General features: G+C 39.8%; 1 protein-coding gene across 1 annotated transcript in view; it reads left to right on the top strand.

Moving 5' to 3' along the window:
- The window catches only part of LOC115048747 (transmembrane protein 132C), a 223232-nt gene that overhangs the window by 189664 nt on the left and 7740 nt on the right, over positions 1-25828 (top strand). Inside the window, exons 7-10 of the mRNA XM_029510471.1 lie at positions 19359-19564; positions 23160-23223; positions 23481-23612; positions 24123-24200. Coding sequence (XP_029366331.1) covers positions 19359-19564; positions 23160-23223; positions 23481-23612; positions 24123-24200 — 480 coding nt within the window. The remainder of the gene's footprint in view (positions 1-19358; positions 19565-23159; positions 23224-23480; positions 23613-24122; positions 24201-25828) is intronic.

The raw sequence follows: 25828 nt of genomic DNA, 5'->3' as shown, positions 1-25828 counted from the left end.
AAATATGAATTCTGAAAGCACTTTTCCAAACATAAATATGAATAAACAAATCTGTCCAGCAACTTTTAACATGTTCTCATATCTTCTATTAGCTGAAGTTAAGGGCAACAAAGGGCACCATTTTTTTCTTAATCCTACTTAAGTTATTTATTTTGATGAATTTGTTTTTTTTTATTATTCTTGTTTTCCACAATAGACAGCAGCAAGCTGCAACTAATCACCAAATCAGGCAATATTGACTCAGTGGTGGCTTTCTGCTGTGGATGATTGATACTCACAAGTTGTTTTAGGTCACTTGTCAAACTTCTGTTGTTTTGGTGTTCTTCAAAACTGTAAAAGGTAAACGTATTGAAAAATATCAAACAATCTTTGAAGAGCAACATGAATGGTGATAAATAAAAGTGCTCTATTATTCAATTTATTATGAACTTCATAGCAAAACACAATCAAGTAGCTGTCAAAGTAGTGGTCTGTTGCATAATTGATCTTTTGAAAATAAAAAGTCTCTTGAAAAAAAATCTAATTCATTGTCTTTCTGAGCTCAGCTTATGAATCGATGGTTTTATTTTGCCACCCACCCCCCCAACCTGGTCTTTATAAAACTAACTTTTTTCACTTTTATACCCACTTTGCATACTTCAGACACACACAAACACACTTCCACACCTCTGCAAGTCATTTGCACATTCATCGACACACAAAACATCCCACAGGCACACCCAAGAGGTCGGAACATTAATTGGCCCGTGTGGAGATGTCATCATGCCTTTGGTGATGTCATCAGTAATTGAAATTGACAAAGAAGGAGACAAGTGATGGAGGGTGTGTTTGCATTTTTTCAGACAAATCCAACGCAGGTTAACAATTGATCTGTGTGCCATTTAATGAACCAGCCGTTTGGCACACATCTTCCTGATAACACATATATGCACCCATGAACACAAAAAAGAAAGCGAAACACACATACACACACAGACATACACGTCTCTGGTGTTGGAAAGACTCAGTGTGTTTCTAATTTCTGTATCTTCTACAGGATATCGCTAACATTTAAACCAAAGTTTAATTTATCTGCCCATTTCAATTAGATTGCAGTGTAACTAGCAGTTTGTCTTCGGTGTGGGTTCTGCAGATGCTTCGGTGTTCAGTGAACCGTACAGCTGATAAACACACCTGACTTTTACCTTGTACCTGTAACTCCCTCTGCATCGATCTGGCTTATGGTTTGTCATCCTGTGGCTTTAATTGAGTTAAAGTTTGGGCCTGAATGATGTCCCACAGTTTTTTGTGTAGCGGTGGGACTGTGTGATAAATGCTTTATCATAGTTTGAGATATCAGGACATCAATCAAAATGGATGCTGGTTTCTGAAGGTCATGAAGCTATTCTTGTCAATGCAGGTGGTGGGGCACATCACTTTTAAAACAGAGTGGATTGGGGGTTTTTAAGGGGTAAATGTGCATGTGGGAGGGAACTGTGAATTTGACGTACTTCCATTAAACGTTGGTACGAAGGTAGGACCAGACCTATAAAAACCAACAGCAAGAAAATTAGTTAAATTAGAACATGAGACAGAGAATCGGATCTGCAAAGACTCACTGGAGTCGCACTCCCAAGGTGCATCTGGGCACATTCTCTCATGAGGGGAAGTGTAAGTCACCCAACGTTGTCTATGATAACAGTAAATGGATCCCATTGTTCCCTCCACACCTTGTTACAAAGAGCTTGTCCTTGGACGTGCGGTAATCCAACAGTTATGAGTCAGGTAAGAGTAAGTCTACTGGGCATTGGTGGGCATCAGAACAAGGAATGTCCTCTGAAGCAATAAAAACATGGTTCTGTATTTGTAGGTGTCAAAAAGGTTAATTGAACTGTCACACTGTGACACGAGGTGTCATGAACCGGCCCGCACGGCCATGACAAAGAGGGAGATAAATACACAATTAAAGGATTTTATTTACTGAAGAATAAACATAAGAAAAAGAAGCTAACTAAACACGGCATGCATAATCAGTCAAGTCAGCGGTTTGGGCGAGTGCACGAGTGAAACGATGCATGTGTGTAGATACCAAAACAAAACCACATGCTGCCTCAGGAAGGAGAAGAGAAGGAGCAGTGAGCAGCCAGAGCTTTTAAAGGCTCACTGAGCTCAGGTGCTGCCACTTCCCTGATGACCCTTGGCCACGCCCCCACCGCTACCTGCAAGGAAGAAGACAGCAGGGCAGGCAGGGCAGAGAGGGTTGTGAGAGAAATCTGTGCAAGCTGAGATGGCAATTAAAGTTTAGTTAAGCAACATTATAGTGTTTTAAAAACATATACATGAAACAAAAAAACATTGTCCCTTTTCTCTTTTATTGGAACGCTGACAATTACTCTGCCTTCACAGTAATCATTCATGTGTTCGTCAGCACAGGTGCCGCATCAAATTTTGTAAGTGAACAAAAAAAAGAAGGGATGAGCAGGATTCTGTGATACTGAACGCTTGTATCCCTCCAATTTTAACAACAATCCTGCTAGACATTTCTGGGTTCCTTACCATTAGTAAGAATTTACTTGCACTGTTTGTTCTGAACATCGAGTCATCGAACGTCCTAAAGCCACTCAGAGCCTGAGGAGCTAAATACGTCCAATAAAAACTGATGTTATCTCAGTCAGAGCAATTGTCTTTACATCTTGTTCTACTTACATTGCTTATGTTTCTTTACCCCTGACTAAATGCAGCTGTAGGGTACTACAATCTAACAAATTCTACATATGTATTTAATACAGTGTGCTGTTTGATATACTATATAACATTTTCTGCACTGAATCTGAAGTCAAGCTAGTATTGGCTCCATTCTGTAGGTCGCTGCAGAAAAATGCATGTATACATCAACGTTAAAAGGACATTCCTGTGCATTTATTGCTCTTGGCAAATACATTGATTTTCTGCAATTTGTTACAGAATTAATAGTTTAGAGCTGCTGCCTGGCGGCTGATTAAAGCAGATAAATTCAAAAATTAATCATATCTTGAATGTTTTAAGTTACTCGCCAGGTGTAAATACAGTCAGGCAAGCAAAAAGAAGAGATTTATTTTTGAAGAAGGCTATCAATTAACCATCATTTTTTAATCTGATGAATCCATATGAGTAGATCACAATTACTCTCAACTGGGATTATTTATTTTTCATATTTAAGGAGGAACTTGGCAGTCCTGTGTAATTCTGAGTACTGCCAAATATTTCCTGGGCTCACAAAGAAAAACCGGTAAAGGCTTTCAGTGTTGCGTGTAAACAGTAAATTGCTGCTCTTTATTTGTGTGGGTCTCTGACCTCCCTTCTACATCTCAGTGTCACAGCATATTTGGGTGCATTCCTTCATTGCTAAACACAAAATATTTGGGGACAATGAGAGTAGGTGAGTATGCCATCAAATAAAAAAGGGGTTACAGTTAACTCAAAGTAGGAAAAAACGTTTACTTCAGTGATTGTTGGTGGATGTGGGAAAAGGAAGTGACAAATAGAGGACAGGGTAGAAGAGGAGAGGAGCGGGAATATGCCAGGTGACCAGGGTTATTTCAGAGCCTAGAAAAGAAATGAGGGGGAAAGTGGATTAAAGGCAGAGGTCACGCGCACGCACGCACACACACGCACACGTGCACGTAAAGTCACTCGTTTTCCATTTAGCAGTAACAGGCTTAGGAAATAGTGATTTGAAGTGCTCAACATCAGATGGGACCATTAGCAGCGCCTAAAGACATACAGTATATCTATAGGAGCTGTGACCTTGAGAAAGTCCAAAACTATTTTTTTAAAACCTGCCATGATTGAGTTCTTTTGAAGGAAGGGACTTTGTTGTTCATTCAGAAAAGTTCTGAATGTTCCCCCGTTCCACCCCATAAAAGGTTCAACAGATGATAAGGCAGGTAGGAAGTCAGACTTAAGGCTGCCTCAGTTAGGGTTAGGGTTACAATTTAGAATTCCACTAAAGTAAATGATATCAAGCTCAGCAGTGTATCTGAGCATGTTGGATATTTTACGTTACATCGTTTGATACTTTTAAATGCACTGCAGAGCTTCCTGTGAGTTAGTGTGTTTCATTTCACTCAACTACATGTCACCGTGACCTTGAACAATCCACTACGTCTGAGTTTTCCTCCCACAAAAGCAACTTCTTTACTCTTGTTTTCAATCATTCACGTTAACCCTGTCACCCACAACAAGAAGGTCACGGGTTTGGTTCCCGGCCTGGAGCCTTTCTGTGTAGAGTTTACATGTTCTCTCCGTGCCTGCGTGGGTTTACTCTGGGTACTCCAGTTTCCTCCCACCGTCCAACAACATCGTGCTTAGATTAATAGGTGACTCTAAATTGTGCGTTGCTCTGAGTGTGAGTGTGAGTGGTGTATGTTGGTCCTGTGATGGACTGTTGACCCCGCCCAGCACCCCCCACAACCTGGAAACAGATAAATGGTGGAAGATGAATGAATATTCACATGAATATTGCCTTTCCTTCCAAAATGACCCCAAAGATGTGTCATGTTTCATCAGCTGAAGTGTTGGAACTGTCTGGCAGCTTGCATACACATATCTGAGCAGGTTTGATAACACAACTTCAGGTAGGAAAAACAAACTGTTGTCATGTTCTGGAAGAGTGATATGATGGTACAATTTTCATCTCACTAACAACACTGAAACAAAAAGAATTCGAGAAGCAACTAATCATGAACCATGTGCTGCTTCCTGCTGCTTTTACATCTTTTATTTGAGCAGGACTGGAAGGAATGGCCAACTGCACAGTAGGATGAAAGATCGGTTTGGTCATTCACTAATATTCTTTAAATGGACAATATTCAAAACAGAATTTAAGTTGTAACCACCTGTCTCTCCTTACTTCCTGTCGGCCCCTCAGCTACTCACTGTTGTCTGAATAAAGGCATAAAAGCCCAAAATGCGTACTTTTCATCCCCTTAACTAGTACAACTAGTTTAGAAAGAAAGAGTTTGTGTGTCTGTGTGTTTAGCAAGGGTGAATTATGGCTGAGGTGTCGCGTTGTGCCCTGTGTCACAGTCATCTTCTCACCTCCATAAAATATCTTGGCCTCAATCAATAACTAATTAGCTGCTAATTACCGTTGCTAAAATACACAGCAGCGATCGCATTAACACATCCACCTATTGATAACTGAAGCAGGACGGTACCAGGTGTTACACCTAGAAACATTGTTGACGCAAACGCACACACTGGTGGTGATTCACTTAATCAAGGTGAAAGGTCAAGAGGACAGTTTGACTACCAATAAACAGAAAAAACAAAAAGTTCTCAGAAAAGAACTTAGAACTAAAACTCTGTATAACTATTCCCAACAACACTGTGCCCTCTCCTCTCTTCTTTCTCACCCTCACAACCTTCCTCCCTCCTCATCATCAGCCTCCACCTCCACTCCCTCCATCTTTAGGTCTGACATTTTGGCAGCTGTTGCTTCGCCTCCATTTTGCGTTCCCTCAGGGAGCCATGTTGTTCAGTGCATTAGCGCCTCATCACTGGCAGAAATGGAAGGTTCAGACACCTCAGCCCTGACTGTTGCTGCAAGCAGTTCTTCAGGTGTGTGTGTGTGTGTGTGTGTGTGCGCGCGTGTGTCACACGCACGTACTTGTATCACTATGTGCCCTGTGCACGGCCAGTCTTCATAGTGATGGAGCCTTAATAGAAAAGTTCAGTGTCTATAAGATTTGAGTAGCAACTTTGTGTTTGTGTGTGTGTGTCTGCATTATGGTGCACAGGCTGATGACAAAATGATGATTGGACAGATTGAACAGACAGACTGTGTTTGTTCACAAGCTCCTCCTGGCTATAGTTCTGTCGCTCATTGTTCAATGATTACTGTCCATATGTACTTGACGAAAAAACACTAAATAGACATTTTAAGTTATTTGTGAAATTTTGTTTTCACAATGCTGCAGTAGCACCACTGTGAATTATTTTTATGTTGTGGATGGCAATTTGCAAACTATACTATGCCTTTAAGGTTTAGCTCACTTTAATCGAACATTTATATTTATATATATTTATAGCGCTCTTGATTGAGTTTTTATTCTTTATTATTATTCCTTTAATGAGAATAAGAAAAGAGATCTTACTGCTGTTTGCTCTGCATCTTCCCACACCACAAATTTAAGGAAGATTTGAGTAGGAAGAGAAATAAAGCTTTTTTCAGTAATAAAAATAGTATGTCACCACTCCTCAATGCTTGTGGCAATAATTATAAACAAGTCAATCACTGTGCTTTGATTTAAATTCCCTCAATCTTGAGAGAGAATTCAGTACAATAAAAAATAAAGGATTTCCTGTAATTGAAGCTTGACGTTCAACCTAGCCCCGAACATCGACACACACACACGTATGCGCAGCCGTGCAGTTGACACTGTTTGCAGTGCCGTCTGCTGTTATAAGCAAGCTGCCTGTCTATCATTATTTGTAAAAAGTGAGGCAGCTGCTGGCTTGTACCGAACATCAGTTAAGCAGCAGGCGCATTCACCAAGAAATAAAACCTCTGACTAGTTGCCTAGTCCATCAAAGACAGTGCCACCACTTATGTTTCCAAGATTGTCACTGAGTGCCTCTATCATCAGAAATATTGGCGAAGGTTCAGAGCTCAAATCATCTGTCACTGGACCTCTCCTGATGCTTAGGTGTCCAAATGCAGTGTATCGAACCCGTCAGGGCCTGTTAGACTGGTCCAGCTGCAGACCTCTGCTGAAGGTGGATGTTTGGAAAATGAAATGTAACTTATCCTCTCTTCTTAAACAGTCTGAGTTCCACCACACCAAGTCAAAATGACTTTTTACGGACTGGTGGCTACGCAAGAGAGAGCAATACAGAGCTACTGGAATGCCATGCCATCTGAAAAACATGTATTAAACCATTAGACTGTCACTGTCTGCATTCAAGTGAATAAACTTGAACTTTTAACTCTACATCATGAAGTGTTAACCTTTGCAAATTAACTTGCTATTCAAAACACTTCAACACACACACTGTGCGTGTGTGTGTGTGTGTGTGTGTGTGTGTGTGTGTGTGTGTGTTGTCTGTTCCACTAGTTGAGTGCCAAAAAAGATGTACAAACAAAACCTGACAGGTGAGTGTGTGAGGCACAGAGAGAGGGAGGGATGATGAAAAACTGTGAAAGAGCCAAAAGTCATGTGGCTTTTTGAAATGGCTGTGACTTGAAAATAAGAGACACATTGAACGAAGAGAATAGATTGTTTATATGGATAAATAACGGGCTACACATCATGAAACAAATATTTAAAGATACCACATTTGTCATTTCTCATCAATAAAAAAGTTTGATGTTGTTTCTAGCTCCAAAAATTGCTTCGCTCTCCATATGGCCCCCTTTGTCATGTTAACCTGCAACTGCTTTTAAGCTCAGCCTTTTTAAAAGCTGAGAAGTTAAATGACAGAGGAGAGAAGCAGTGAGAGAGAGAGCGAGGGAAAGACTGTCAGCTGCAGTTGTGCTCTATCTCCCACTGCACCATTGTCTTGTTAATGCACTCAGTCAGCTTCAGCTGCAGGGCTTTTAACATCAGAGAGGCCCGACTGTTAAGACACTTTCGCAGAGGTCTGGCGTTTGGCCTATCCAGTATTACACAGCTGATGTTTACATCCACTTAGCTTCCCTGACTAAATGTTATCCTACCACGTAGTGTCAAACTGAAAGGGCAACAACGGACCCAGTACAAGCAGGATAATCACCAGGATGATTAGAACCTGGTCCAACAAATAGCAGACTTTACTGCGGGCTTGTCTCACATGATTAAGTTTACATTTCAAGCAGTTGTTAATTAGTATATGTTTTGTTTTGTTTTTTTTCTGAAAGATTAGTCGAATAAACATTTTTACATTAAAGGTGAAATAAAATGGGGCTGCACGGCGGCGTAGTGGTTAGCGTTGTCGCCCGCACAATAAGAAGGTTGTGGGTTCGGTTCCTGGCCTGGGTTGAGGTTAGGGGCCTTTCTGTGCAGAGTTTGCATGTTCTCCCCATCTGTGTGGGTTTCCTCTGGGTACTCCGGTTTCCTCCCACCATCCAAAGATAGTTTAACTGGCGATTCTAAATTGACTGTAGGTGTGAATGCGAGTGTGAGTGGTTGTTTGTTTCTGTCGCTGTATGTTGGCCCTGTGATAGACTGGCGACCTGTCCAGGGTGTGCCCCGCCCCTGGCCCGATGTGAGCTGGGATTGGCTCCAGCAGCCCTGTGACCTGGATACGGATGAAGATGAGTGAGTGAGTGAGTGAAATAAAATGATTCAAGATAGGCTTTGTCTTTTTACAAATGGAATTGACTGGCTGTCAGGGAACCGGCCGTCAACATCTATTGCTTCGTCCCTGCAGTCTCCGCCACACCTCCAAAAGTGGCAGTTTTCTTTTGCATGTTGCTCGGTGCGTTATACTCACCACAGGCACACAGTTAACTGGCTCACGTTCAGCCCACCAGGTTTCTGAGGCACAAGTCGACATCACCGCACATTTCAGATTCCACTTTAGTGTTTTATGGATATGGATAACTCCATGCAGAAAAACATATTGTGGAAGCCCAATACAGAAACTTAAAAAAGAAACCTTCCACACTCACAGACACATACATAAACCAAGGCCACAATAAGGCCATACAAACAGACGTATTGGGGCCAGTGTTGACTTATATCCCTATGCTAATCAGCATACTAATTCACACAGGGCCTGGGTACTTTCTAAAAAAAAAAAAAAAGAGGAAGCACTACCCCAACACACACATACAGACACAAGTATAAACCCACACAAAGAAAACTCTCCTGACATTTCCTAAAGCCCTGTAGACCTCACAGACTCAAAGACACATATGTTAGAAGGAAAAGGAGCTTTTAAACTTCTTCTTTATTGTTTTTCAGAGAAACAATGTAGTGAGGGAAAACTTTAAAAATTATAAAAAAATAAAAACCTTTTTAGTCATTTGATCTGAATGAAAGGTTGTGCATCATTTGAACCGGCAGTGAAATTTGTCAGTGTTTGTAGTGAATTTCCAAATATAAAAAAATGCAACCTCTACAATTCCTCTCACTGACGTTGTGTTACATTGCTCCTGACTGGCAGATCCAGTTACAGGGATATATAATTTATATTCCCCAAATGTCCACAGCCCCAGCAGAGTATGATCAAGAGGATAAATGTAGTAGTGAACACAGGCTGTAGGGATGAACAACAGTGTAAATCTGTTTGTTATATCTGTTAAAATACCAGGAAAACAAATAAACCAGTCATCGTCTTCTTTGTCATTGCGATTCAACTGCCACTGTTATTTCATGCTTTCCTGGTTTTACTCTTTCCATCCAAATATCCTGCGAATTACAATTAAGCTTTACAGATGTCAGCAAAGGACACTATGTTACTTTAAGCATATGTATCATTTCATGAAATATAAAAATTCATAAGAAATGCATTCTCTTGTAGTCTCACGTAATGCTAAAAGATTTATGATAAACAATAATAGTAAAATATCTTTTTATCTCCAAGACTAGTTCCATAAGATGAGATAGCACTTTATTTATCCCACATATGGGAAATTTGTCTTTACAGCAGCACAGGTGTGGAAAAAATACAAGAATAGAAACGAGGAGTATAAGTACTACAAAAATACAAAAAAAATATATAAAGTGGCAGTGATAATGATAAAGTGACGATAAGAAAAACGTTCAAGTAATGCAAAAACACCGTAGGTGCAGTTAACAACCATTGTGAGGTTGATGACAACATTCAGTTTACATTCTGCTTAGATTCAAGACGCAAAGCCTGCTAAGTGGCCACAGGAATTATGGAGGCCAGTCAACGATGGTTTCTTGAAAATGTACTCATTTGTCTGTTACTGTAGCTATGTTAATGGAGATTAGATACGTCTAATGTTTAGGTGCTTACAAAATATGCAATTTTGCTGATTGTTACTGTCCTATAAGATCAGAAAATGTTTGTTCCAATAAATATGGTTGACAATATAGTTTGTCATAAAATTTGGAAGCTTAAAACTTGTAGCATTTGCTATGTGACAATGAAGTCCAAAGTCATTTCCAGTAAAACCTGCAAATCTGCTGGACATTGTTTATTCTCAAATGTGTTAGCAGTTAATGATTTCAATCTGAAATATCAGTGAAATGTCAGGGTACCATAAAACTCCAAATTTCATCCAGCTTTTCCAACTCTAAAAATCCCCCCCTCAATTAAACGGAAAGCCATCATTCAGCTTCCATTAACTTTTTGTACAGCCCTTCATTTTTTCTCTCATCCTTTAGCTTTCATGGATTTGCGGTGTCATCCGCTGGTTGTTTCGTTGACTTCTCATTTTCCATTCTTTTCAGTCCATTGTAACTTATTTTGGCCAATATTTTTTTTATTCATGTCTATTCTAGCACTCTCCCTCTCTCCCTCTCTCCCTCTCAGCTCAGTGATATGCTGTGTGTATGTGTGTGTATTTTTATGCTCCAACCCATATCCACCATCATATCAATGTATGGGGTTACAGACCAGTGGGGGCAGTGTGTCTGTGTGTGCATGTGCATGTATCCACAATAGCAGAAAAGCAAATCCCACACCAAAATGACAACCATATGAAACGCTGTGCAAAGGCAACCAGCCTAGAGTGGGTTTTCTGAAATGACGGACAGGTGGGAGGTCTAATCCCATCAGAGAGTTGGTTAGTCTGTCCCTCAGGGCCCGCCCCTGTCTACTGAGTGGGCCCTGATTGGATGATATGATTCTTCAAGTCAGATGGATTGAATAGCCTGAGGCAAAGAACAAGTGAAATGGGCATAGAGGGAAGGAGGGAGAGTGTGAAACACACAGAGAAAAAGATTGCAAGATGAAATCAGAGAGTAAGAGAGATGGATGGTGTTGCGTTGAAAAAGAAAAAACATACACCAGAGAAAGACTAATAGGGGAAATCCTAGATGGTAAGAGATAGAGAGAAAAGTAACTGTAAATTCAGACTGATCACTTAGCTTGAAGGGAGATGAATATGGATTCAAATAAATGAAGCAGCCTGGGGAGATTGCCGGTAAATGGAGTTGAGTGGGTGTTTGAGTTTTGGGACTCCAGAGTAGGCTGCAGAGGAAGGAACAAAAACTAGTATAAGAAGCTAAAAGCTAATTCTGTACTCTGAGTATTAATTTATGCAGCATCATAAACCAAGAAAAACACAGTATGGAGAAATTTAACAGCAGCCCACAGTTAATGGTTAAGATGCACAAAGGTGCACCAGGCTGGAGCTTATGACATTAAAAGCTTTGACAATAATCATGTGATCCAGACCTGATCCCTCCAGCTCCTGCCTCTCCAGGCACCAACCAGAAAAATTCTAGCCCATATCGCTTTGTTCGAAAAATTATCTCACCGAAGCACCACTAACAATATTAATAGCATAAAGATAGATGGTTGTAGTGCTGTTGTAGACATCGGTGTGTTGTGTTGCCTGCTTCGGTTGATTTTACAGCATACCACTTTGTTTGTTTGAACTGGTTATTGTTAACTAACATACCATTGACGGCCAGTGTTGGCTGCAGATTTTATTAAGTGAAGTATATCTAGCTTGTGCAGGTAGAGAGGCGTTGGATGTGGAACAGAGAGACACACTGCTGAGCCTCCTCAGTGTCGGAATTAACTGTTTTTCAGGACAGCGCTGGTGGGATAAAGGGTTTGTTGTAGCTGGAGAACTGAGTGGGCAATTGAGTTCATGCTAATTAAGCCAGTGGGGCCACTGTGGGCAAATCTAAGTGGCCTTAAAGCCTCAACCACCGGCTCCTCCCCTTGCCTGGATGAAGATTTGTATTTCACGGTCAGTGTATAACCATTCAGAGTGCCCAGTGGATGATGATGTCACTCAGTGCAGGCCTAATGATACCTCAAACCATCATTTATTATTAGTGCTAGGCTTTCAGCACATTTCACCAAGTGTATTGATAGCTGCAAAAAAATGTAAGGAGGATGCACAATGAACTGTGGGATTTGACAGAATATTTGTAAAGCTCAACCTCGGCGGCTCAGACAAGCACAATCCGTGCAGGCTTAGCCCTATCGCACCAGGACATGTTCGAACCGATGAGCTTTGGCTGGATGTCATCCCCTGTCCATCATTCACCACAGAGAAGGCAAAAATGATAATAACAAAAGAACTCAGACTGAGTAAAAGTGTGTAAAGTGTTGCGATTCTTAGATTTTATTCTTATTTTATTTTTTTTATTTATTTTTGGCTAAGAAAAGCTCATACTTCTATAAACTGGCAGAATTGGTTAGAGGGAGTCAAGATATGGATCCTCACAGTTCAGAGAAGTTGAATTTGATGTAATATTAATATCATATAAAGTCTTCAGTGTGGTGTGCAATATTTATTCAAGGAATAACAAATACCTGGCGACAACAGTGGTACAAACAAATTAGGGTAATGTTCCACAAGCTGTCTGCACGTCTGACATTCAATGAACAAGCAAAGGTTCCTTTTCGGGGATGGTGCCAAAATAGCAGCAGGTGGTTTTATCCAGTACGCAGCAGGAAGTGGGGTTATTAGAAGAGCTAGGGGTTCATTCATGTCACATCAAGACAACAACGAGTATCAGTTAACCTCGAGACGAAGCCCACCAGCAAACCTGAGGTATCTGGGTCATTATATCCCATTTTAAGTGTTGGAAAAGCATTATAAATCAAAGATTGTACCTTTGTCAAGAACCAAAAATGCAGAGAGACTGAGGTTTCTTTCAGCTTTTGTGATAAAGAAAATATCTGATGTGCCACCATCCCAGTTGCATCTAAAAACAATCACCCTTTCATTTTAAAGTCATAAAAATGTGACTCAGATTCAGCTCTATCTTTCTAGCAAAAGAGCAAAAGAGTTGAGTTCTGTCAGTTTTTGCTTGAATTGTTGCTGAGAGGTAAGGAAAGTTTTCAGCAATTGTGTGTTTGGAGTTTTGGCAGGTTGTACAACTGTTGTGGTGCTGTTGGTGGTATTTGATGATGGTGAAGACAGTTTTTCTGGCCTTTGTGTTTTCAACAAGTCCTAACTGCTGAGATCCACAGTTTTACTTTCTCTCTACTCTGCTACTTTTTCTCGCCGGTTTCTCTTTGCGGTTTCTGTCCTCCATTTTTTTTCCCCCTCTTTTGCTTTCCTTCATGTTCCTGCTGCCGTTTGTCCTGCTCTGTATGTGTGTGTGTGTGTGTGTGTGTGTGTCACTTTCACAGAGAGATTAAATCCATTCTTCAGTGTCCTCAAACCTCCAACTCAGCTGTTTACTTGGAAAAATACCAATACACTTGTTCTAAGTCTGTGTGTGTGTTTATGTCAGATTCTGTATCTTTGTGTGTTTGTCTGTGGTCAAGTCTCTGTGTATACTTGCTGTGTGTGTGTTTGTACCTGTGTGTACATGTGTGACAGTGGATTGAATTTTAAGGGTATAGTTGTAGAATTGTGTTTATTATTTAAAGAGTTCCAGGGACTCTTTTTAAACAATATTTAATGGGGCTTTTTGAATTTAAAGCTGTCATGTAATGTTTGTGCTCCACTCTCTCCAAAGTGAATGTGACTGGTCTCTCGTATTTAGAAGCTGTTTCAGACTCCACAGGGACAAACTAATGCCTAAAGTTTCTATTTTATTCTGCTGTGTTTTTCTTTGGGAAGCATTAATATTTAATCTAATATCCTTTGTGACAGAACAGAGCACAACGTTGATGTATGAAGCCATTTCGTCAGAAAAGTTATTATACCCAAATCAATGTGTTTGTGGTTCTCTATTTATATATTTGCCAGAATAACTATCAGACAGATAGAAAGAAGATCAACAGTTATTAATGCATTTATTTTATAGGAGTTTTTTGAAATTTTGGAAACGAAGCTTATTCACTTTCTTGCTGGGAGATAAACGGGTAAATCATCACTGTCTTGACTCTGCACAAACATTGGAGCTAAAGCCAGAAGTTGATTGCACCATGACAAAACAATTTAAGTCTCTGATGGTTATGTTTGCACATCAGCATCAAAACTCTGCAAGATGATAACATAAGTCATTACTTATTCTATAGCTCAATTTTTAGCATACAGTCAGTCATACGGCCAACAGTGTGCAACAATGTAAGCTCGGAAAAGGGAGTCGGCTAACATTAAAAACGTTCCCCCACCTCGGCACGGCATGACAAAGGAACATGTCGTCCAAATTATATTACCCATGAAAATCCAATCTTAGAAAATAAAAAAATGCATAAATAAAGCATGTTGAACAAAATGTCTTCATGTGCAGTCAGATCTATCTCCATACGTTGTTTTAGTGAAGGCCCATTGCTTTTATTAGCCAACGGCATATCAGAGCTAGAGGACATTCATCAGCAACAAGATGCTTACTGCCGTTCACATAAAATAACAACCAGCGGTCTGTGATTGCAAGGGTTTTCTGAATGTTACATATGGGACCTTGAACTATACAATTTACACCGTGTGAATTTGAATTTGTCAGCATGACTAAAACTCACAGCTTTTGTGTTCTGCTATTACAATAACGGTTATGATACCAAAGAAAATCAGCAATCATAACTCAATGGAATTTACTTTGATTTTTGATTCGTCAAATGGTCTCAGCCTCTTTGTGCAGTGACACATGATTAAAACAAAAGTGCCACATTGAATGAATTTACAGCAGTCCACATCAAAGCTGACGGTTGCCTGTAATCAGGGCATCGCTGCGTATACAATTGAAGTAGAGAGCAGAATGATTTGTGTACACTGTGTCCTATAGTGGCTGAAGAAGATACAAGAGGAGAACAAGTGCTGTAGAAGGTAGAGAGAGGGGAGGAAACTCAGGGCGGAGAAAGGAGGGGGAAGCATTTATCTGAGATGGGATTAAGTAAATATGAACTGAAGTGGCATTCTGGAAAAAAGGTGTGTTCGCAACAGGTCCAGTGGCCAACGCAGCTTTCTTCACCATTTTTCCTTGAGCTTAGCAAATATCCAGCTTCTCTTTCTCGAGTGACACTCGACGATGTGAGGTCAGCTGTGTTTCCTCTGCTCTGTCAAACTGAAACATTTAGTTGACCAGCTGTTTTAATAATTACTGTACATCTAGATTGATTCATGAATACAACAGATGCCTCATTCATAAGTAGGAAAAAAAAAACAGGTGTTCTTCATTCAGGAAGGACCGTTTCAAATCATGACAATGAAAAGAACCAAACAGTGAGATTGAACTGGTTATTTACTATTTGCCACCCTCCTCTCCAACGGTACTTACCCTGCCATCTCCTGAGCCATGTGGATGCTTTTTATGTGTATGTGTGTGTGTCTTGAATCAGACAGTGTTTTTTCTTTCTTTACTCTGTTTCCATCTCCACGTCTTCTCCATGTCTGGCATCTCTTCTGAGTCTATTTTGGGTTTTTTTTTTTTCTTTACAGCCCCCCCCCCCCCCACACACACACACACAGAAAAGGATACAGGAAAGTGACGATAAGTTTAAAGATACATTTAACAGGAGCTAAAAATAAGGGAGGAAAAGAATTTGGAAAGAAATAAGAATTTAAAACGAGACAATGAAGCAATGAAGCTGCCAGAAACGAAAATGCCCTCCCCTGGTGCAAAAAGGAAAAGTGGATAGCACATCTAATGTAGGATAGTAACCTGTTTACCCTTTAACAAAGGCTCTCTGCTGCTCTGGTATGAAACCTGTGATGACTGATCTTTGACCACTTGGGGACAGCAAAAACAAGCTGAGATCACAACTCAGCACATCATCACCTTTTAACTTTTAGCACCTTTTAACATATTCAGCAATCAGGCAGCAACATCAGCATTCATTTTGAGTTATGTCTGTTAGCACGATGAATATAAGTCCTGTTATCACTGTTTCTGGTCTCTGTTAAGTCTTGAAGGACTGTTAAAGGTGATGGATTTGTCACTAGCTAGCTGTCCGCCATTTTCTGCTGGCAAAGTAGCATGTAGTTGCTGTTGTTGTTTCTTCTAATAACATGTTTCTTTAACACAATTCTTGAATTGTTAAAATAGAAAACCAACTTTTCACCATGTTATTTGTGTATATATAAAGCAGAAATCTTGAGTTATATAGAATGTAATTGTCCAACATGTATTGTTATTTGTCATTCAGATGTCATCTCTGGGCAGTAGAGTGTTTTGTAAATTAAAAATTGTGTTCCCAAATTGAAAACTGAAACAACAGTTTCCTCAAACTTTTCATATAAAACTTGATTTCTCTAAAACATGCCTTTGGGGCATTCAGCCGTAAAGCAAAAGTAATTCAGAAAACTTGTTGCGGAAATAACAAGAACCTGTAAAGTATTCTCCATTGGTAGTTGAAGCGGAATCCTCTAACTACTGCTGTCTTATACCTTCATTGAAAACCAAAGCCTGCAGTTTTCACACTGATTTACACCTGGAATATAAAAATGATTTGGAGAAATAGTTTGAGGCACCAACAGTCTAACATCCCTTTGATGTTAACAAGCAGTAAATCAAGTTTTAGAGAGAGCGGAAGATGAAGAGGCAGACTGTCTGATGAGGGAGCGAGGGCGGGTCGGAGACAAAAGAGAAAAAAGGGGTCAAAGAGGGGAAATGGTGGATGTTGAGGCAGATGTAAAGAAAGTTAAAGAAAAGAAAAGAGAAATTGAAAAAAGGAGGCCAAAAGGAGAAGGGCTAGGCATCTTTCCTTTTATGTTGGGGAAGCAGAAGCGAAACGAAAAAAAAGTTAAACTCAATGAAATTAAAAGGTAAAAGAAGGTGTAGGAAAGGATTTAGCTCTGATATACAACATGCTAACCTCTTTTTAGATCAAAGTGTAGAGCAGCCAGAAAAAAATGTCACTCCACACAAAGTGGATAACAGTCCTCCGTGTTTATTTGTGTTTATTAGAAAATCTGCTCTGCCATGCTCCAGCCAATACGTGTGTGTGTGTGTGTGTGTGTGTGTGTGTGTGTGTGTGCGTGTGTGTATCCAAATTTGTTATTCATATTGAATAATAAAGAAAATTTAAGTTGTGGAGTGTTTAACCTCTCCCTTATCATCGTTTATTGTATTTGGCTGGCCTACATTCTTCTTTTCCATTTTTCACAAAGTGTTAGCAAACATTTACATCCTCAATGTGTATTTAGACAAAACACAAATCAATTTTTATAACAACAAAAACAAATTGGCCATGGTGTATGTATTTGGTACAGCACTGAAGTAGTTCTACAGATAATTTCTGTAAATAGTCTTAGTCTCTTTATTCCTTGTGACTTGTTGAATGTTTTTAACCCAGTATTCATGATACTATTGGTTTTGTTTCCATTTCCACTAAATCCTGATAAAAATATCAAGATCCATAGAACAGGCAATGAGACAAGGGCAAGGCAAAAGAAATATTGAAGAAGAGACAGCTAAAATTATCATATAAAAGAGATATTTGGCTCAGCAGAATAACAGAGCAAGTGATGCAGAGGGTTGCCCGTTGAAAAAAAATTGATATTTTTTTCTTTTTCACACTGTAGTATGTACAAAAAAGGTAAGAACGTTTTTTTGTTTTTTTTTTTACTGAGTGTTTGTAATGGTCTGGGATAAAGTGTGTATGGTTTATCTATCATGGAGAGATGAAAGATGGTGTGAGAATTAAAAAGGAAATAAATCAGAGTGGGAGGAGTGAGTGTAAGGCAAAGAAAGAGAAATTATGTAGATGCCAGGAATGGGTGAATATCTATGGCTGTGAGGATACGAAAATGAATCCCACCCTTCGGTAACTATCAGCAGTAATGTTGCTAGGTAGCTGCAAGTTGCTGATTTAATATAATGTAAACTACTGTATACATCTATATATTGCTAGCACCATCACATTATTCCCACACTGGATATGATTAGTTTCCTCCTCATATGAATCCGTTATTGTTGAAATATGTGGGATGATTTGTCCAAGAAACGTCAAATCAATCAGTCACACAGTCAAGCAAATGAGAAGGGTGAAAATGAAACTGACTGAAATCTGGGCTTTTCCATTGTTCTGCCTGTCACACCGTCTGTGAGAGCATGTCAACTTTCTGAAGTACAGCCATAATAATCTACTGTCTCCACTCATGACTGTTGCAAACTACATATCTGCATTTCCATAATTTTCTTTTAAGAATATGATGTAAAATATTTGGTAAACCTCAGCCTTTCAGACGAGTTATGATGCTCTCATTTAATGATGAAGGTGTTTGTTCCCTCTGATAAATGGTCTCTGCATCAACTGTACTGTAGTTTGGATATACCAATGTCCGCATGCATTGCAATGCAAGGGTGGAACTGTGATGACTTGGGTTTGTGATGTGATTACATTGTACAATGTTGCACTGACAAGCTCACTCCATTAAAAGTTCTGATATAAATTCAGCAAAATATAGTACAGTTATCAAAAAGTATTTGTTCAGCAGTAAAATGGTAAATGTGTGTTTCTGCTCTCCCCTGTTTGGTGATTAATGGGCCTAGAAGAAAGGAGAAATAAAGTTTTGCAGCACAGTTTTTATTATTATAATACAAGTACCTTTGAACTCTTCTAAATTTAGTTCTAAAGTAAATCTGCGTAGTTTCCACCAATGTAGACAAAGTTAACTGAGCTGTGGCTGCCTCATGTTAAATACATAAGCTATTGTGCTGTTAAACATCTGATAATATATATATATTAAAAAAAAAAAGAATAACCATAAAAATGAGACTCTGGTTTTGGTATCTGTATTTCCTAATAGCAAACTGTCTCTGATAATACAATGCCAGTCTAAGACTACAATTTTATTTTATAATTCCTATTATCAGGGTGTTTCTACTTGCTCTTTAGCCTTCTATATACGAATCTACACTTTGACCCAGTGGACTAAAATTTAAAATGCGGTGCAAATGGTGCCAGAATTCTCATGGGTGGTCTTATGTCTTCAAAGTAATTATACTAATGTCTCAAAATGAATGTGATTTACTGGCTGCAAAGAGTAACATGTTGCTTCACAGTGGTGGTGGGTATTCACAAACTCAAAATGCCACTGATGTGACAGGAAGAAATTGCAGAAGCATGCGATTAACCTTTCTTTATAGGGCACTTTGCAAAACAGTGTACCAAAGTACTTCACAGAATGAATAAAAATGTAAGCAATCAGTGACAAAATATCTTATTTGCTTTGAAAGAGCATACATGTTCTGATGAAAACTGGCCCGGGTCTGTGTTTAAGGAATACACAGCGTTGCATCTGTTACCGTGGAAATCACTGATTCAGGTCTGTTGAAGGTCAGTTAAAAATGTCAGACTCCGCATGCATGTTGGTCGAAACTCAACCCATCTCCTTATTTATCCTCTTTCACTCCTCTCTTCAGGTATCCCCCAGCTGTGACCAGGTCCTGGTGAATGGTAAAGAGATGCGTGGCCGGAAGTCCTTGGCAGTCAACTTCACCTACCTGCACCTCTCTGCTCAGCTGGAGCTTACCGTCTGGGTCCCCAAACTCCCTCTGCAGATTGATGTGTCAGATACTGAGCTGAGCCAGGTCAAAGGCTGGAGGGTCCCGATTATCACAAACAAGAGGTGATTCATCTGTCTGACCTTGAGAGAATTGGTATGAGAAACATACAGTGAAATATGTAGTTTATATTAAAATAAGAAAATGCATGTAATTCACTTTTTAAATTATATGGAAATAAATGTCTTCAGTTCTTTTTAATTAAGTGCTGCATAACAAGTTTATTTAGAAGCTATAATAAGAATAATTGCTGCTCAAATTTCACATATAGCACTGTTAGTAAACATGCCCAGTGATCTAACAAGCTGCAACAAAACAGTATATTTCAAATGTGTAGCCAATGTTGTGGCAACACACACAAAAATGACTAACAAAAACAATCAAACAAGCTCATCCTCTCATACCCAAACATGTATTCTGGCTTAGAGCAGTCTGCTGCTCTTGCTGCACACACCTCTGTTGCTTGAGAAGCCAGTCAGTCATCACATATTGTGTTTAAAACTAAAAGAACAGAATTTTCAGCATGTGAAACAACAAGAAATGAACTCCCTGTGAAATATTTGTGTTTCTGCACAAGAGAAAAGTCTGAATGAAGCAAGTCAAAGTCTGAATGTACGTGTTTGTGTGTGTGTGTGTGTGTGTGTGTGTGTGTGTGTGTGTGTGTGTGTGTGTGTGCGTGCGTGTGCGTGTGCGTTCGTGCATGTGTGCACATTTGATATACTGTTTATTGAATGGTGCAGTTGAGAGCACATATCATTCCAGCAAGTCCATAATTTCCTATGAGGTCAAGGCCTGCCAGGCTGTACTGATGACTACTATTATAGCTTTAGCATCATTGCCACTGAATGAAGCATTCAGTCATTTAAACACACATACGCTTTCTCAAAAGTGAAATCATGCAGGTGGATGGATCAGTTGCAGTGCTTCCACTCAAGTGTCCATTTATGATCATACTTGTGTGTATGTGCATGCAGAAGGTTGTTGATGGTTCTGTGTTGTTTTGTATGTGATTGAAGTGAGAGAAGGAAGCAGGGTAAAGGTGTAATAGGAAGAAAAAGAGGGAACGTCAATGACAATATAAATAAGAAGCATATAAACTTTCAGAACATAAATTTTTCTTCTGCCTCACAATGAGACTGAAAACGTTGGATTGTTTCCAAACCAGCCTGTACTACACCTTTTGATTCTCCCTTCATCAAATTTGTCTCATTTATCTTGACATCTCCTAGACATTTAAATTAACTTGAGGACATATTCTTAAAATCTGGTTATGCTAGCAATATTGCCGGAGTATTAAAGGCAAAGATAGTTAACCCTGTGCAGCAGAAGGCGTTTCTTTTTCTTTTCATTGACGGCTTTGGAGTCAGACTTGCCACAAAGTGCTGCTGGGTCAGAAAATCTCTCCTGGGCTGTCGTAGAGCCAAGCCAGCTCCTTACCTCTCCATAGTGGAGAACCTTCTTTCCAATGATGATGATCCAATCGGTGTATCGGTGTATGTCAATAAAGGCAGTTTTGGCAACAGTTCACTTATGGAGCTTTTTGCAAAATGAGTCTTCCTTTTTTTATACTCTCTTGCTTTCTCCTGCTCTATTCTATGAATATGAAGAAAGAATCAATCTAAAATGTATGTATTTGTCATTAATGTGAGAAGCATGTAATGAATCTTCTACAGTGGCAAAATATGTGTTCACGATTTACAAAAATTAAGATTTTTAGAGAAATAGTCTTCAGTATGCTCATTTAGATACACAGTTAGCGCCCAATAAGGCTCAAATTATGATAACATCAAATATTCATCAACTTGCAACACAGCTAAAATATGCATGTTAAAAAAAACTTTACTACTGTTCTCCATGTTTTGTCTGTGCACGTTTGCTTTAATGCTTCTGTGCCCCTTTGTGTGATAGTGTATCTGTGTGTGCATTCTTACGTGGTCATGTGCACGTATGTGTGTTGCTTCTATTCCCCATCTTGTCGTTGTCTTTCCACTCTGTTCTGCTAGGCCTATTTTTCAATTTTGCCAATTTCTGCTCAGATAGTCACCAACTAGTGCGCACTCAGAAACCTGCACACACACACTATGTGTGTCTCTATCTTGGTGCGTGTGTGTGTGTTTGCATACATGGGTGTGTGTCTGCCCTGTGTATGTATGCTCCTGTGTGGCTTTGCCTGTATTTGTTGTGTTGTAGATATTACACAGAAGGAGGCAAAGGAAAAGTAATATGTGTTTAGTTGTGTGTGTGTTTGTGTATGAAACTGAAAGATAGAGTCCTTCCTCAACTAAGATGCAAAGGAGAGAGGTTTTCTTTTTTAGCACCGATAGTGCTTTCAAAGCATTTTTGGATCCATTTTATTTATTTATTTTGAGGGTGATTATTCAGCTGCGTCCGCTCTGGAATTGCACTAAATGCATACTTTTCATATTATTCTTATTATCATTATGTGTGTGTGAAAACAGGAAATGCAAGTTTTAAATAACCTTGCAGGAGGTTAAGAATGAATTTCTTTCTTTTTTTTTTTTTTCTTTTTTTTTCATGTCCTTGCTTTTGGAAGATACTCTGACCAATTAGTCTGTTTTTCACTGCTGTTTCGTAATTTTTTTTCAAGTTACACATTACCACTTTCTGCAGCAGAGTATTTGCCTAAAAAAATATCAGTGAGTTAAGAGTTAAGGCCGCGTTGGAGTTTGCTCCAACGCGGCCTTAAACAGGAAGTTTTCACATTAACTTTCAAGGTTTTGTTTGCTTCAATTGCAGCAGGAATGCGGTCTCATGCTAACCTGGTTGAAGTAGCCAATGGAAAAGCAATATTGGTGTCAAGATGAAAAGAATGGCTGGGTGGGATAGCTGGGAAGATTTCAGACTTGGGCAGGTTTGGTTAAAGGTGGTTCTCCTTTATCTAGCTAATTATGTCAGTGTGAAAAGATGAGAGCTGCACAGAAATATTGGAGTTACTCTGCAGGAACGTCAGGCACAGCTGGGTGCCATCTGAACATCAGAGTCCTTAAGAGAGAATAATTGGACCCCAACGGTTAGCGTAAATTGTAAAGGCATGGGCTCTCAGTGTAGATCCTTGGGCCACTCATGCGGGCAGGGGATTGGGACATTCATATTTTAAGTATGTTAGAACACAAATACAGAGCCTGTGGCGTGATTTTTAAGAATAGCTGCCTCTCACTGTTGAGACATAATTTGTGTGCTGTGCCTGTTCCCTTGTAATCATCACTTGGTACATAAAAGTTAGATCTGTCCTACAGATATATCTATGAGAAGCCCCACTAAAGGTTTAAACCTGATGAAGTGAAGTCAGGGCTGCATTCATGGGGGACATTTATTTCTCAGAGAAGTTACAGTAGTCTATTCGGACTGTTCATGAAAAACTCACCCGCAATAAATGTTAATGTATAGAGTGCAAGGTCAGTTACGTGTTTTTCAGTGGGACATGTACAACCACATTGTTTGAAAGCATTGTAGCTGGATTGAAAACCAAAGTCTCCTTGGTTTGACTGAGTGCAACTTGTAGCTAAGATAACACGCTAGATTACATGGAGCCAAGTTTTAAGTATACAAGTGGCATTTAATTAGCAGATAATCTCTCCCTCTGTTCTTCCCTCTGTTCCTCCCTCTCATTCTCATTTTCCTCTTCTCTTTATTCACCAGGCCTACCAGAGACAGTGAAGATGATGAGGATGATGAGAAGAAGGGCAAAGGCTGCACCCTACAGGTATTATGTGATTGCTTTTCATATCACACTTTAAAGCTTTCTGTAATCCTTTTCTTTAATGCCAGTATCCCAGAAAGTGGCAAGAGTTGCTCCACTACATACCGTGAATGAAATGGGACCTGCAACGTGTCATGTTTAGTTTCAGTTGTTTTAAGATACTGCTGTATCATCTTAATATTACATACCGCTGAAGGGAATTTGATGTCATTGTATGTTTTAGAATAAAGGTCTAATGTGCCTTTTTCCTGACCTTTCAGTACCAGTACGCCTTGGTGCGGGTCCTCACCCATTTTGTTGCAGAACCCTCAGACCCAGGAGGAGAGATGGTTTATATGTTGGGTGCTGACTGGCAAGCTGATATTACCCATTTGGTCTTGGACCAGCTAAAGGTAGCCCTGCACTGAAATACACCAATTCTCACATTCAGGAAAAACAGTCATATGAAGTTAAAGCCAGGAGGTCATTAGCTTAGCTGACTAATCTGGGACAATAAGGGTGAAGGTAGCCTAACTCTCTGCATAATAAGAAAGAGCACTTTCTATCTACTTTCGTTAATCAGTGCAAAAATATGTATTTTGAGTTATAGATAAGCTGCTGTGGTGTTTTGAACCTAAAAGAGAAATAAGGAAGATATTTCTCTATATATCATCACATTTAGATCCTTCATCTATATTAAACACACAAACATGAGCGGTTGAAGTAAAAAAGTATGTTTCCCAAACTGGTGGTTTTGGTGAAATGTATCTGGAGTTTTTCAGCATTAGGACTGATGTCTGTTGAGTAATAGATAAAGAGCAGTTTTATGGATTACCAATCCAGGATACATGCACAAAAGACCTAAAAGGTTTTAGTTGTAAATAAAACAATGAAGCTTTGAGATGAGTCTCTGTGCCCCACAGGTGGAAGATCCTCGCATCGCCAGGCTGATAGATGGACGGGTTTTGATTGGGCGTGACTTGGGCATCACCACTATACAGGTACATATCCTCTATTCTGCTCAAGACTACAAAAAAGTCTATTCTCTTGCACATGGCTTTCCAGACTTTTTCAAACATAATGACACTAATTAATAACATTGCAAACCATAAAAAAAAAATTTAGAGGCTCTTCACTTTTGGTCTAAACCATTCACTCTTCACAATACATCCCCGCATCAGGATTTGAATTGCCTTTTTAAGGATTTTCAGCCAAAGCTCACGCAAAAATGACAATCTATTTACCACATGTTGGACAACAAGTGTCGAGAAAGATGGCTGAAAATGTATGATTATGTGAAGCACGGAGTACTTTGCCAACTCGTGCTGCAGCCGTAAGCACTTCGGTGATGTAAACACTATCTTCTCTCTCTTCCCCTTCTCTCACAGTTATAAGCCTTGCCTGCCAGCTCGTTATACAATTAGCCACAACTAACTGTCGGATTTGGCCCTGACATCCCAGTGTGATGTTCGGCAATTACACACAGACATACACTTGCACTAGCACACAGTGAACACACTTGTGCAGTTGCTGAATTCCAATAAGCTGTCCTATTGTGACTGAATGTGACAGTGGAGGACAGTCCTATGGCTTACTGTCTTACATTACTGCTATCCTGTTATGTAGCAGTCAAGGCAAGACCACTAATTACACCCCACTCAGAGTTTTTGTTAAATTCTGTCCTATTATACCTTTCGTGTAAAAATATCTAAACTTTATATTTTCATGATCTACGATCAAATTTCATCTTCGGTGCACATCGGCATGACTGCTCTGTAGGATGTGTTGTGAGCGTTGGAAGTGAGTTGGCATTGAGTTGAGTGCAGCAATGGGGGGATTTTAGGGAACAGCCGAAAGTGTGCTTGGGTCCATCTGACTGGGGACTGCTGTGCGTGTGTACACACACACACACAGACACACACACACACACACACACACACACACAGCTGTGCTCTGTTTGAGAGCCAGGAGAGAATTTACTCAGCATTTCCAGTGAGTCGACAGCCATCATTTGAATGTTTGACATTTCAATTTTACCCCCTAGCTTTGTGTCCTCCAGTCCCTCCTTTCCTTTCCTCCCCTTCTTTCTTTTTTTCTCCCCATTTCTCCCTCCAAGTTTCTCTTTTTCACCGTCTTATTCTCCGTCTGTCTTGACGAGCAATTCCACAGCTGTCAATCATTGTATTTTGTTGCCTCGCTAAGGGCGGGATTGAGTTTGACGCCCGATCCGTTCAGTGAGAGATTTTCTTTGTACACCAATCAGATCTGCCTGTCCTCCTGTCGCCGGGCGAAGTAGTACACTACAACATGGGGCTCCTAATCTTTATCACTGTCTGTCTGCTGCTCCCTCTCTCCATCTGTACCCCAATCTCTTCTGCCCCCTGTCACTTTCTGTCCTCTTCTATTTATCAGTCTCTCTCTCTCTCTGACACCTACTCTTTTTATTTCTCTCTCACTCAACATGTCTCACTTACGCGCTCTCTGTTCTCTTCTAATTGACCCTCTTTTAGTTCTTTGGTTTTGTTCTTGTGCTTTGTTTAAGCTAAGTTGTCTTGGTTGAGTGTTGTCACAGTGGAGCACAGCTGGCAGGCAGATGGGACACTGTGTGTGTCTGTGTGTGTGGGCATGT

Source organism: Echeneis naucrates, chromosome 9 (assembly GCF_900963305.1).
Source record: "Echeneis naucrates chromosome 9, fEcheNa1.1, whole genome shotgun sequence".
Classification (NCBI taxonomy): domain Eukaryota; kingdom Metazoa; phylum Chordata; class Actinopteri; order Carangiformes; family Echeneidae; genus Echeneis; species Echeneis naucrates.
This window is presented reverse-complemented; position numbering and strand designations above follow the sequence as displayed.